This window comes from Calidris pugnax, unplaced genomic scaffold (genome assembly GCF_001431845.1).
Source record: "Calidris pugnax isolate Ruff unplaced genomic scaffold, ASM143184v1 scaffold28, whole genome shotgun sequence".
NCBI classification, from domain to species: Eukaryota; Metazoa; Chordata; class Aves; order Charadriiformes; family Scolopacidae; genus Calidris; species Calidris pugnax.
In genome coordinates, this window is record NW_015090842.1 from 8,906,655 (window position 1) to 8,920,393 (window position 13,739).

Sequence of the window (13,739 nt, forward strand, 5' to 3'; positions counted from 1 at the left end):
GGTTTTTCTAGGCATTTACTGGATTTTTAAGTACCACGTTGCAGAACAGCACCTCTAGTATTAATTTCATCAAGATCTGAAATCATCATTTTCTCTTCTGTAACAAAGCTCCCATATTAGTATTCCAGAGGATGGCACCTTTTAATATACATTTTTTCCTAACAGGAAGAAGGAATTAAAAATCAACATTAGCAATAAAATCCTGTTCTCAGATAATATCTTCTGCTTTGCTTCTCAAACAGGTTTCCTCCAAGTCAAAAATCAATTCTTAACAATAAAATGTTTATTCAAGGATATGTATGTTTTAATAAACAAGTTCCCACAAGCGTAGACATCCAGTCCAGGGCTTGTTCTGGATTCAGAGGTCTCACTGGCACTAGCACCATTGCTCTCAATCACAAGACTGTTCTTCTCCTTTTACCTGTATCATTGCTCATGGTCCAAACCAAGCATTTTTGGAAATGGTGTCACAGACTTTATGATTAATACTCTACTTCATGGGGTTGACACCAAAAAGCAGACATGTGGGAGAGAGCTGTAAATTCTCCAGACTTTTTTTAAAAATAGATTAAAAGACAAGTCTGGATAAGGACTGGCTCTGCACATGTACAGCATGAGTCTGATCAGAACTGCTCCATAAGGAATTTGCTTCTCCTTGTGGAGTTACTCTGGGACTTATAGTAACATAGCAGACCTTGAATCTGGGGGCTGAATTCAGAATTAAAGACTTACTGCACAAGGGAGTTACCTTTTCATTCATTCCTTCATCCACAGGATGCTCAGATGAATCTCGGAACCTTTCCATAATCATAAAAGTGATAATGCATAGAACATCCCATCAAAGGGGCATTTCAGGACAAAGCACTTTTATCCTCTACTACTCAAGGCAGCTGAAGTCCAGGACTTCAGTGTTCAGTTTTAGATCTTACAGTTGTGAGTGCAAACGAGTGTTCTGTTCAATGGCACACACAGAGGCGTGCCCATGTGTTTGTAGACTTGGGTAGGAAATACACAAGTAAATACGCAATTGCCACAAGGTATAAAATCCCCAAAATCAAATCCCTTGCAAAGTAAATCAACAGCCATACGTTTGGATGCTGATCTACCAAAGAAGGAGCTCACAAGGCTCACTTCTGGGCCAACAGAGAAAGTTTACTCAAAAGTACATCAAAATATCCTTCTTTTCTTTCTTTATCCTTCTTTCTGCACCTTTCTACCTCGTGTTGCAGAATTCAATCTTTCCAGTGACTGACAGCACGGGAGCAAGAAGAGCCATTAAATCACAAAGAGACCTATGCGAAAGGCAGTGACTGCAGTGACTGCTCCAGTTCTCTCTGTAAACAGTGTTACACATACTTGTGAAACACTATCCTGAAATATTTATAGCACCACATTTCACAAAATTATTATGGGAAGTATCATTAACATTCCAGTATTAAAGGGAAGGGAGCTATACAGGCCCAAAAGCAAGACAAAGAACCACCCAGAGGAGCGATCTGCCAGTTCCCAAGCACAACCTCAAAGCGTGATGCTCCCTGTCTCTCTTTGAGGGAATGCACTGGGCCACACAGAGCTGAGTAAGAACGTTCTCTCTAGGAAGGAATGAGGCAATTAGGTTAAAATATTGCTTAGCTCTAAGGCAGAGTAACCAAAAGTTCATGCACTGAGGCAACCTTGTGCATCGCACATGTGTAAGGTGGTTCCAATAAGTCAAAGTCAGTTGCTGGCAAGTCTTCTAACGGGCTGGGATTTGTTGTGTTTGGATCATCTTTGTGCATGCAAAATGCAAGTAAATACAGCTAAATATAGCTATTTTTAAGTCTGTCAAGCAGACTGGCACCACTGTGCTCTGTGCTAGGAGATAATGGAGATCCACTTCCCCAGCAGCCTTTGCAGACAGCACAGGGACGTTATTCACAGGGATAAGGTATTCAAGTTTTTCTCTTCAAAAGTGCTCTACAGTCAAGCCTCTTACAGCACCAAGATGGTCTGTGGCCAGGAAGGACAACATAATTGTCCAAAATCTAAGCTGTGGGGCTGGAATAACTAGATTTCCTAGAACTGCAAGTTCAGATCACAAGCAGGGTCATCTCAGCTATTGAATCCATGCAAACCAAAACATTCAAACCCACCTGAAACACAGCACATGTGATTCTTCCATGTGGAACAGAAACACTGTCTCTCTTGTCCAGGTATTTCTTATTGAATAATTATGTTACTCTATCATCTGCACTAAACTGAAGTCTTCCAAAACCAACTGAGTTTAGTCGACACCACTTTGTACCTCGTATGTCTATCACCAGGCATTTATTCAGGTAACACTGCTACCCCATTGGACACATGGAATTATTGCTTGGCCTGCTATATGAAGGCTTGTTGTCTCAGGGCTGGTGCCCCACCATGACCCCAACAGACCCACACAATCTGCCCCCTCCATTTAGTCTTCCCAAACACATTCACTCTCCTAACACCAGTAGGCCCCAGGCTGACCTCCACTGTCACCAGTCATCCCAGCTGGTTAATAGCAATCCAAAATAAGCCAGTGCTTGAATTCAGACAGAAATGAGAAACTATGGGAAAATGGACAGCAGCAGTGGGGTTTCCCTGGCAAGAAAAGCAAGATGCTGAAGTAAAGGAAATGCAGCACACGTTATGGTCAGAGTGTTAAAACAAGTAGGAAAAAAATCCCACGTACAACTCAATCATCTTTGCCCTTTCCTTTTCCCCTTTCCAAGCAGATTGTAATCAAGATACCATATGGAAAAGCAAAGAGGCAGCAGAAACTTGATTTTCATACTCAGTCAGGTTAGCATTAAAACAAAGACATCCCCTCCCAGCCTCCTCCACCAGATGCCTCATTAATGCAGCTCTTGGAGCTCTGCCCAAGGATGGGGAGGAGATGCACTTGGTTTTACTCAAACACTGGGACCAGGGCACAGGCGCTTTCAAAATTCCAGCAAGGCTGAAAGACAGACATGCACCCAAACAAATGGAGTAGACCCCACATGGAGCAGGGAGAGAGAAAGGGCACGTTCACCCCTATAATTTATGATGCTCACTTAGAAAACATCTATCCTTTTATCTTCTAAGAAACAATGAAGTATCAATGTCTCCAAATGCATCCTCTCACTGTAGCATGGCAGCCAAGGTGACATGTGACAGCCAACACCTGGGGATGGAGGGTAGCTCTGGGTGGCTCGAAGAGCGTGGTACCCAGAATTTGCTTCCCAGGTGGAACGAGGAACTCCTCTCACCAGTCCAGCTCCCTGCCCACTAACTGTCACAACCCATCACAGCAACATCTCTTGCCATGGTTTTAGGGGCTGGGACTGCTGGGGACGTCCTGTAACTGGCAGCACATGCAAACTTCATGCTCAGCTCCAGGGAGGGAATAGGTGCTTCTGCAGCGTAAATTACACGCAGCATCCCCAGGGCTGCTCTCCCACATGGGATAAGATGCAGGATGAGCAGAGCCTCATAACCACCTCATCTACTCTTCCCTGGCAGGTCAGGTACTGCAGCATTTGTTTTGGGAGTGGAAAACCCTAAATCAGTTCTACAGCAACGAATCTGCAAAGCCACGAGAGAACAATTTGCGCCATCAGTGGTGGAGCTAACGAAGCCTCATCTGGATTCTCTGATGGCTCACAAAAAACAATCTCCCGCCCTCGCTCTCCCTGCAGCTGGGTATTAACGCTGCTCTCCGGTGAGGAATTTTTTCAACCAAGAGTTTGGCTGAAATGTCAACCCTTTCTCTCAGCAGGGACTCTATGGCGAGCATCACTTCCTCCCCACCGCCCGCTTACATGAAACCGGTAGGGACGTAACGCATTTGAGTTCATCCCCTTTATATTTGGCTGAGATTGAGCAAGGGAATCAGAAGTTATTTTGGGGGAGCTGGGAGGGGTGCAGTCACAGTCCTTACGTCAGCTTCTGCCTAACAACAATAGGCAGATCAGCTGCACAGTGACAGGTCTTTTTAATCCTTGCACCTCTTAAAGAGCCCTCCATCATTTCGGAAGGTTTCTCTCACCCCCACTTGTCAAAGACAAGCAGGTCTCACTAGAGTAAAACCTGGCTTCCTGGAACATGACAAATTACAGCTGTTATTAGATTAACACTGCCAGGTCTGGAGCCAAGAACCACACTGATGGACAGGAATCAGCCGCTTACAAATTAAACTGTTTTCTCTCAGCCTCCCAGAGCAACTCAAAAGGACGATTCTCAGAGAGCAGTCAGCTGGTGGGATCCTGTGCTGTGAAGTATCCTTCTAACCCAGCCTGTTTTAGGCTTCTTGGGATTTATTTTTCTTTACTCCTTGGGATTTTTGTACTTTGGCCCTCTATGCTCCCCTGCACCTTCCATGTCAGAGTCCCTTCAGTGCTACATTAACACTAGTCAAACTACACCTCCAGACTTCCCGCTTGCCAGGCAATACCAATGCTCCCAGTTTGCAGGGAGGGGGACAAAACCAGACAGGCACGTTGACTCACTGTGTGGCCTCAGGCATGTGCCATGGCAAAGCCAGGGTATCCATCTCCACCCTCTCAATTACTGTGCAAGAGACAGACACAGCCAACAGGCACCCACACCCTGTAAGCGGGGTGAAAAGTGCTCAACTCAGGCAGATTTAGGGCTTCCTACCTGAAGGAAGGACTTGGAGCTCACAACCAGAAGCTCGACAGGTCAAAGAACAGATGAGGAAGTGTTCAAAAGCTGCTGCTTGCCCCAGCACCACCTCAAGAGTCAGCTGCACCGGAGTTTCAGCCCACTCACAGCTACGCTCTGACTACTCCCAGTCAGGACAATCCAACAGTCCAAGAGAAAGCCTAAATCAGAACCAAAGCCCCATCTCCTGCTGCTCAGTCCACTGGATGACCCACCAAACCTCTTCTGCTCCCATGCAAATATAAATGAGTGGCAAAACTGAGAAACCAAAGGTTAAGGAAACATCAGCAGAGGGCTTGAGGCCAGATCCACAAAAGATTATCTAGACATCTTAACTCATGTCAAAAACTACCAGGGCTTTTGGCATCTATTTACTTTGACAGGTCTTAATTATTGGCTTGTTTATCACAAGGAATCTTATCACAGCAAATGCCAGTTGGCTCTTCTAAGTACAAGCTGTCTACTCAAGCAATGGCAATATTGGGAGATCCTTGTACTGGTCTTGTAACAGCCAAGCCAGGAGGAGCCCAGGTAAATGGACCAATAAGTACTGTTTTGAAGTTGGACTTCTACACCTACCATGGGTGGGATGACAGAGGGCTGTTCATGACACTCTTTCCTTAAGTAACACCCAAGGACTCTCATGCTCCAAAAATCATGTATTAAATTAAAGAGCTTTGGTCTCGATAAACTTGGAACACATCTCCCATTTCCACTTCTTTCTGGACCTGTTGGAACGGGTCCAGCAGAGGGCCACGAAAATGATGAGGCTGAAGCACCTCTCCTACGCAGACAGGCTGAAAGAGTTGGGACTGTTCAGTCTGGAAAAGAGAAAGCTCCGGGGAGACCTTAAAACACCTTCGAGTACCTACAGAAGAGATGGGGAGGGACTCTGTCAGGGAGTGCAGTGATGAGGGGTAATGGTTTTAAACTGAAAGAAGGGAGATTTAGATTAGATACTAGGAAGAAATTCTTTACTGTGAGGGTGGTGAGAGACTGGATCAGGTTGCCCAGAGAAGTTGTGCATGCCCCATCCCTGGAGGTGTTCAAGGCCAGGCTGGATGGGGCTTTGAGCAACCTGCTCTTGTGGGAGGTGCCCCTGCCCAGGGCAGGGGGCTTGGAACCAGATGATCTTTAAGGTTCCTTCCAACTCCAACCATTCTATGATTCTAGAGGCTGTTCTCTCCAGCATTTCTAGGATGGGCACCTCTGTACTCAAGGGAGAGATAAGCAGACAGCTGGGAAATCACAGCACTACACCGGGAATCAAACTCAGATCATACTGGTACAGTTCCTCATGAGGTCAACATCACTGACTTCAGAACATCATAGAACACCAGGTCGGAAGGGACCTCGAGGATCTCCTGGTCCAGCCTTTCCTGGCAAAAGCAAAGTCTAAACAAGATGGCTCATCACTTACTTGATCTGCTCCCAGGTCTTGGTGGCCAAATGCAGGACCCAGAGATCCTTGTAATGATAGAACTGTTCTCCATTGGGAGATGCAAACTCCCCGCCAAATACCCACAGCTGCCCGCCAGCTGTGGGCACCACTGCTGCCTGCCAGGAGAAGAAGGAAGAGCTGGATCAGATAAGGGTTCAGAAACCAGAGACAGGTGAAATTTGTCAGTCAAATGTGCAGCTGTCTCCAAATACCAGAGAGCAGACAAGTGACAGTGGTTGCTGCTGCCTTGCTTGACAACAGCAGCTCTCTGGGGATGAAGGAAGGGGAATTTTAAATGAAAGTTACTGATTGCTTAGCACACCTTCCCTAGAACAAAGGAAAGATAGCCAAGGAACTGGGCTCTTCCCACCTCCTAGCATCTTGAGTTCCTGTTCTACAAATTAAAAGTTCCCTAGGAAGCATCTTGGGATTTAGTTTAACAACATTTTTTCAAATTTATCCGTTCACCAAAAGGAAACCTCTCCACAGCTAAAACTCAGCGACATTTCACACATCCTTTAGTCACATAAATAGCATCCTGCAGAAGACATACTGGGGCTGATGAACTCTAAGCCGTGGGAGAAACAGGGGCACTCCCTGCCTCCAAGACACAGCCAGGAGCCCAGCACTGGGCAGGCAGCATAATGCAGGCAAAGGGCTTTTGAAAAAGGCCATTAACAGGGCACAATTGCCCTTTCCAGTTTTCATAGATTATAAAACAACAAAGCTACAGAAGCCAAGCTGGAACACAAGTCCAAACTTGACGCTTCCCAAGACCTGAAAAGCAGTACTGCTCCCTCTGAAGGAAAAAATAAAACAACCAAAAAAACCCCACACCCAAACACAGAAGGAAATGTGTGGTATTTGGACAAGAGCGACTGCTACTGCTTTGAACAGGGCAAGTACCAGAGAGGAGAGTATCAAAGGGTGTTGTTTGGTTTGGGGTTTTTGCACAGAGTGGCACCAAAACACTGTTGCGATGCAAGCTGACAGTTAGAAGCAGGGGGAGAGTAAGACTCTACTTCATTAAAATTAGCTGCGTATGGACTAAGGAAGAAGAAAGGAATCCCAGAGAAGAAACTATGTGACTGTGCAAATTTCTTCCTTGACCTCTTGGGTTGTTTACATTATAAACAAATTCTGCCACAAGTGTTTTTTCCAGGGTACCCATCATAGATCAACATTGGTATAATGACCTCTTTCTTCAGAAGGGCTTCATTACCTACCTATCTTCCCAGCAAACAGCAAGGAAGATTTTTAATATCTGACACATGACAATGCCCTGACATAAACCAGCCTGTACATGCAACGATTAAACATGTCAGAAAATATAGGGTGTGTTTGCAAGCAGGATTTGTAGGAACATGAGGTTACCTAAACAAAGGGAATACATTCTTGATTTTCACAGGTATCTAATGCTTAAAAGCTTAAGGGGGGGTACATAAAACAGCCTGTTTGTACTTGCATGTGACCTTTTGAAGAGCTGGTTCGAAGTTCATTACATAGCCAAGCTTTTTCTTTAAAAAAACTGACAACACCCATCCATAGCTATTCTCACCTCAGCTCTGTTGAACTGGTGCAACTCAAACAGAGGATTGTGTGTCAGAGACCAGAGATGACAAATAAGACTGAAAACACACACACACAAACCCACGGACACGCTTCTGTTTACCCTTGAGCTAACGCAGAATATGCATTAAAAAGAAAATCACAAGGAAGACAACAAACCAGTCAACTAATGAGGCTGAACTGTCTCCTGTGTGACTATAATTATCAGAGAGAAAACTTATTGTGGAAGCAAGACTCCTCAGATGGGTTTCTCATTTTATTTCTGCTGTAAGCCAGCCGCAGCTCCCCGGTGCACAGCAGGCCTGCTCAGCTCACATTCAGCTGCTAGACAGCCACCTGCTGGCTACCAACACCCCAACAAGCACCTCACAACTCCACACCCACAAAACAACCTCCTCTTCACCTGGGGAAACGAGTGCTTGAATTTACAGTCTCCCCGTGGAATGCGACCTGGGAAATCAAATTCTGTTTTAAGCACCACAAGGTAGACCAAAAATTCAAGTCAGAAGCTTTCAATTCAACAGAGGACATGCAACTCCGAGCAGGACTGAGATTTAGGCGTAGCATAACAAGGGTATATAAACCTAACAGGGTACTGGATCTTACCATGGTCTAATGAGCTTTGGCCATGGGAAGGAAAGTAACATTCACATCCTGTATGGCAGCTTTTGAAATGTACCAGTCACCCAGTCACTCGCTGCGACAGGTAAGATAATCTATCAAACAGCTCGCGAGGGCCAAAGACCTGCAAAAAATACAAGTCTTTGGTCCAGTTTCTAATGTGCAGGCATTCAGCTAAAGTAAACAAAGCCAAATCCATCATCACAACCTTAACGTGACCTTCATGACACAGGCACCAGAGAGGTTAATTCTAGGGGAGTGTCATGGTATCTCAGAGAAAATGTTTACAACGTTGTTCATTGCCTTTGCAGACAAAAGAATAACAGCCCATTTGCCAAGGAGAAATAAAAATAAAAATCACAACCCAAAGGCAGGACACACAGTCAGCACTAGTGTTGTACAGCTGGTATACACTTGGCAAAGCCCAACTGCTATACTGGATATCCTACAGTAATGGGGCTTTCTCGTTGCTCGAGCAGCAGTACCTGCAATGCCCATAGATGTAGGCCTGTGGGCACTAAGAAAATAATCATGAGCAGCAACTCTGCTATCCATAGCACTTTGGTCAAGTTCAGAGTTATACCCTGACCAGCATTTTGAAAATTCAGTGCCACCCTGGGAATACAGATGATTGAGCTGCCCTGTATGTAATGCAGCAAAGAGAGTTCATTTTCAAAAAATAGTCTCCCCCTTGAGTCCTGCTGACCAAACGGATACAACCTCAAACCTTCATTCCACACTTAATATTTCCAGAGGCCACCCAGTGATCAGAAAGCACAAGCACCCTGGACAGGCTTGTACAGGACCCCTCAGCACAAGAGGTGAAGTGACACCATTGGCAGCCCATTATAAAGAGAATGCAGAGAAGCCAGAAACCCTCAGGGGGTGGGGGAAAATAATCAACTCCCATCCATTTTGAGCCCAGCATTGGAACAATTCCAGCTGCTGCTCTGGCACCCAGTACTTTACCTGGTGAGCACATCGCCGTGGTGGTGGGTTGGGGATCTCTACTTTAGACCAGCTGTTCTTCCGGATGTTGTAAATATACAGTTCGTTATACAGGTATGTCTGTTAGAGAGGAAGAGAAAATATCCATGACCACAGCTCTCCATTCGACAGGGTCAGTCTGTCCAAGTACAGGCACCCCTGAGGGCTATCTCTGAGTCTGGGGGAGAAGGAGCACAGCACCAGCTTTGCAAAACAACACCTCATCTGCCTCACTGGGCAGGGAAGAAGGATAAGAACCTCCTCCTCTAGACTGGGAGTCAGCAGCTTCTTCAGAGCAAACCACTGGACTGGACTGTTCTTTCCCAAACCCTTGGTTAAGCCTGTGATAGCTTGAGATTTCAGGACTTAAGTTGAAGATGTGCAGATTAAAGTTGCCCAAACTGCTGCTCAACTCCAGAGACAGCAACAGCTTAAGGTAGTGAAGCATGCAGAATTGGTTTAGCACATCACATTGGGTGATCAAAAGGTAGCCAAATATCATTGGCAGCCTTGAGTTTTCAAGCTACAGCACATACAACTTCTTAGGGTCATAAAGACAAGTTTGTCTCTGGGAGCACAATAAACACTTGCAACTTGCACAAATTCAGTAACAAGAGTGCCCACTTGCAAACATTTCTTATGCACACATCTCCAAGGCAGGCAACGCCTTGCCAGCAGCCAAGCTGCAGAACTATCTTGTTTTGAAAAGTAGGAGATAGAGATTCTTCAATAGTTATCAAAAATGAGGGGCAGATATGGCTGCAATTAAGTCTGGAGAGATTATGAAGCCCTGAAATATTGATGCTGAGACAATCACTCTGACTTCTTAATGGGTTCTAGCATGTCTCCTTCCTGTCAACTGTTCAGGCATGAGACAGTATCACGGCAGAATTAAAAGGCTATTTTGCTCTCATTCAGGGACAAATACATATTTTATGACTGCTGCCTTGAATTTCACTTCAAATGAGACTCATGCAAGTTACAGTAAAAGGCAGGGAGAGGGTAGAATAAAGAAGAAAAAAATGGAAGTATACATTACTTTTTGGCCATTGAAATATTCACCTCCAAATAGGATCAACTCGTCTTTCTCAGGGTGGGGAGAGAGGGAGCCGTTCAGCCTGCAAAAGAAAGAGGGATGGCCAAAACAGTACAGGTGTAAGAGCCTTGTAAAACACAGAAGCTTGCAGCCTTTAATTCAGCTAGCACTAGCACCTCTGCCCTCTAGCTACACAGGTCTCTCCATCATCTGCCAAATTATTAGGCTGTGATATCCACCCCAGGGCTCAAAACTTCTCAAAGAAATTAACTTCCTAAAAACTTCCAGCAAGAATAATTTGACACTGTCTGAAGTCTTCTCCTATTTTAGGAGCACACGTTACACTGTCATTTAACACACTTTTTGACGTGAGCTTTTGAATTTTAATGCTGATGTGTCAAGAACAAAAATTAGTTTTATGAGGGTACGTAACTATGGGTAGAACTGGACTGTCTCGGTTCAAGTCATCTGCGTCATTATTCTGCAGTCACCACTGGTAATTGCCATCTACACACCACCAAAGTGTTCTGCACCACGCACAGACAGGTCCCTACCACTCCCAAGGAAGAAATAACTGACCCCTGTAACACCCCTGTGAGATTAACAGTAACATGCTGACCTGTCCCACTACACAGAGAGGAAAATAGGTATCACACAGAAATTTAACAAGTCATGGGAAACAGAAATACAGAACCTCAAAGCATGTGGACCCCAAGCAACACTTTATCAAGTGTCTTTTATCTTATGAAACATCCTTTTGCCTATTAAGTCCTTTCAGCTTTCTAGTCCAAATGCAAAACTTCCTCTTAACTTCTATTTTTCTTCAAAGTCCTATAACCTAGTCCTGCTTTCCCTGCTTTGTGCTGATGGGATGACTAAAAAGCAGATTTTAAGTCCAAAAAAAACAACCCACCAAAACCCACTTTTAGTCCCTTTAGCCAGGGATTCAATATACTGGATACCCTATAACTCCAGATATCAGTTATGCCAAATATCGTGACTTCCACTCTCAGGAGACAACTTTACATAAATAAATTTCATTAAAAGTACCATCAACTGCTGTGTGATAGGCAAAGTATCATACAGTCTCTTACCTGGGTGATGGGGGTGGGCAAGATGACTCAATTACTTGGGTCTTTTTAGCATCTAAACTCTGGAATTCTGCAATCAGGGCTTCAAGATCCTCCTGAAAATAGAAAGCCAGATTTGAGTTCCTTGACACACACAGAGCCACCTGCAGACCACATGAAACCAGCACTCACCCTCACAATTTCCCTTTTTAAAAAAAATTGTCTGCTTAGGTTCCCTTCATTCAACTAGAAGTGAATGCTGAGTACTTCCACATATACTTGAAGGATTGGTCTCTCCTAAAACACAATTTGCTCAGAAGAGTCCTAAAATAATAGTACGCAAAGTGCATCTAGTGCACACCTGCTATACCTGCAGCAGAAACACTGCACAAATCAGTGAGTAAATAAAAATCATTTAAGCCCTAGCAAAGTGATGAGCAACTCTATGCTACAATCCAGCCAGTCCTCTTGTCTGCAATGGAAAAATGCCTAAATGGAACTAGAAACTCTTTTCTATTCCCAGCTCATATTTTAGCTGGAGAGAAACCTGCAAATATTTTTATTCATTTCAGTTTCTGTCAATTAAAAATAAAATGTGCCTCCAAACTGCAGATACACTGAGTTCAAAGGGCTGAAGGGGACTGTAGTGAAGGGCAGTTTCTGATCCACAGTCAACCCCTGTTGCTCACCACCTCCCTCCAGTTAACCTTTCTGAAGGTGTGCTCAAAGCAGAAGATTTCCAAAATCTAGGGATTTTGCCTTTGCCACATGGCATCAGCTCTCCCTGCAGCCAGCATACATGTACACTGGTAGCTTCCATGTCTTTAAGTTTTGCATTATGCTGGTAAGACCATGTTTTGACCAGGGATGGGCAGCTGTTTTGAGGCCTAAATAGAAGCATCCACTCTAGGAGAGCAAGAAACAAACTTTTTCATTTGAAGGGGAGATGAAAAAGCAAGAAGAACTCTTAAACTGCATTTTTTGTCCTTCTTTTACACCTGCTGTCACAGACTGCTCCAGCTTATCAGCAATATGGATAAAGTCTTCCTGGAAAAGGTTCATCCTCTTTTCCCCTTGAGTGCCCTGGCACACAAGCCCTGATGGCTCCCTTTGCCACACGCTGACCCGCAGGCGTGAGCACCAGCACTTTTTCACCAGGACGGCCTTAACAGCAACCCTAGAAGTTTTAGGAGATGTGCACTGACCTCAAACCCCTCCACCTGCACATCCTGACCTGCGGGCACCCAAGGGATTTAACCAAGTTACAGCCGTTTGGACACACTCCCTCCAACTTGCAACACCCCTACCTCTAACCCACTCCTCCAGCCTCCTGTGCCTCCACCGCCGGTTCCCCCTCCAGGCCCCGGTTCACAGAACGCCCCGCGACCCGCAGAGGGCACACAGGAGCGCCGCAACGCCCCAGGGGAGGCCCAGGCCCCACGGGCCGGGACTACAGAAGCCCCCCGCTCCCGCCCCTCACCTCCTCCTTCTTGGCTCGGCGGGACACCTTCTTCTCCATCTTCGCCGCCGTCTTCTCGGCCCCCTTCCCCTTCTTCTCCCGCTTCCCCTTCTTCCCCATGGCTGAAAGGCCGGGCTAGGCCGCGCGGGGAGCACCGCGCTCGCCACGCCGCGCTGGCCGCCCCAGGCCCACCGCGGGGCGGGTACCGGCGCCTGCTCCGGCCCGGCGCTTCCAGGCCTCGGCCCGCCTCCTGCCAGAGCGGCGCGGCCGCGGGGGCCCTCCGCAGGCCCGGCGGACTCGGTGCGGCCGGCATTGGCCCGCCGCTTCCCCTCCGTTTCTCTTCTCAGCTGATACCTCCGGGCCGGGGCTGAGGGTGTGCTGCGAGCAGGGGCTGCCCAGGCTCGGCCCCATGAGCCCTGCCGGGCTGGGGAGAGGCCTTAACACGGCTCCACACATCCCCTGTCACCGCCCGCAGCGTCCGGACTCCCTTTGGCTCATGTTCCCATTTATTCCTGCCCGGAGGAGACCGCTGAACCCACAAAATGGCCCCCTCCCCTCACACAAAATGGCCCCTTCCGGGGAAGCGAAGGGCCTAGGGGTTGCCTGAAGGCGTTAGCCAGGCCTGGGGGGAAGCCTTGAGCAGAAATAAAAACGAACTGCGGGTTGAAAACCTCAGGGACTGGGGAGGCTGCAGAAGTGTTTTCATTTTCAGATGCAAGGGTTTGGAAATGGGGTTTATCCAGGCCGGTCTCAGAGGTGTCAGAGCTGAAGGAAGCAGCGGGCACTGTGAGGCAGTGCCAGGCAGCTGCTTCTTTCCCTCAGTGGTGGGGAAGGAATAACAACAATTCGGCTTTTTACGTGGTGTTTCATGCAGATGCTGAGCCCAGG

The 13,739-nt window shown here is 46.5% G+C and overlaps 1 protein-coding gene across 1 annotated transcript in view; it reads right to left on the reverse strand.

Annotated features, from left to right (window-relative positions):
* Positions 1–13,092, reverse strand: part of KLHDC4 (kelch domain containing 4) — a 29,110-nt gene extending 16,018 nt beyond the window's left edge. Inside the window, exons 1-5 of the mRNA XM_014942563.1 lie at positions 12,873–13,092; positions 11,417–11,508; positions 10,326–10,404; positions 9,269–9,367; positions 6,089–6,225 (exon numbers count right to left, since the gene is read on the reverse strand). Of these exons, the coding sequence (XP_014798049.1) occupies positions 6,089–6,225; positions 9,269–9,367; positions 10,326–10,404; positions 11,417–11,508; positions 12,873–12,971 (506 nt within the window). The 5' untranslated portion in view covers positions 12,972–13,092. The remainder of the gene's footprint in view (positions 1–6,088; positions 6,226–9,268; positions 9,368–10,325; positions 10,405–11,416; positions 11,509–12,872) is intronic.
* Between the last annotated feature and the right edge of the window lie 647 nt (positions 13,093–13,739).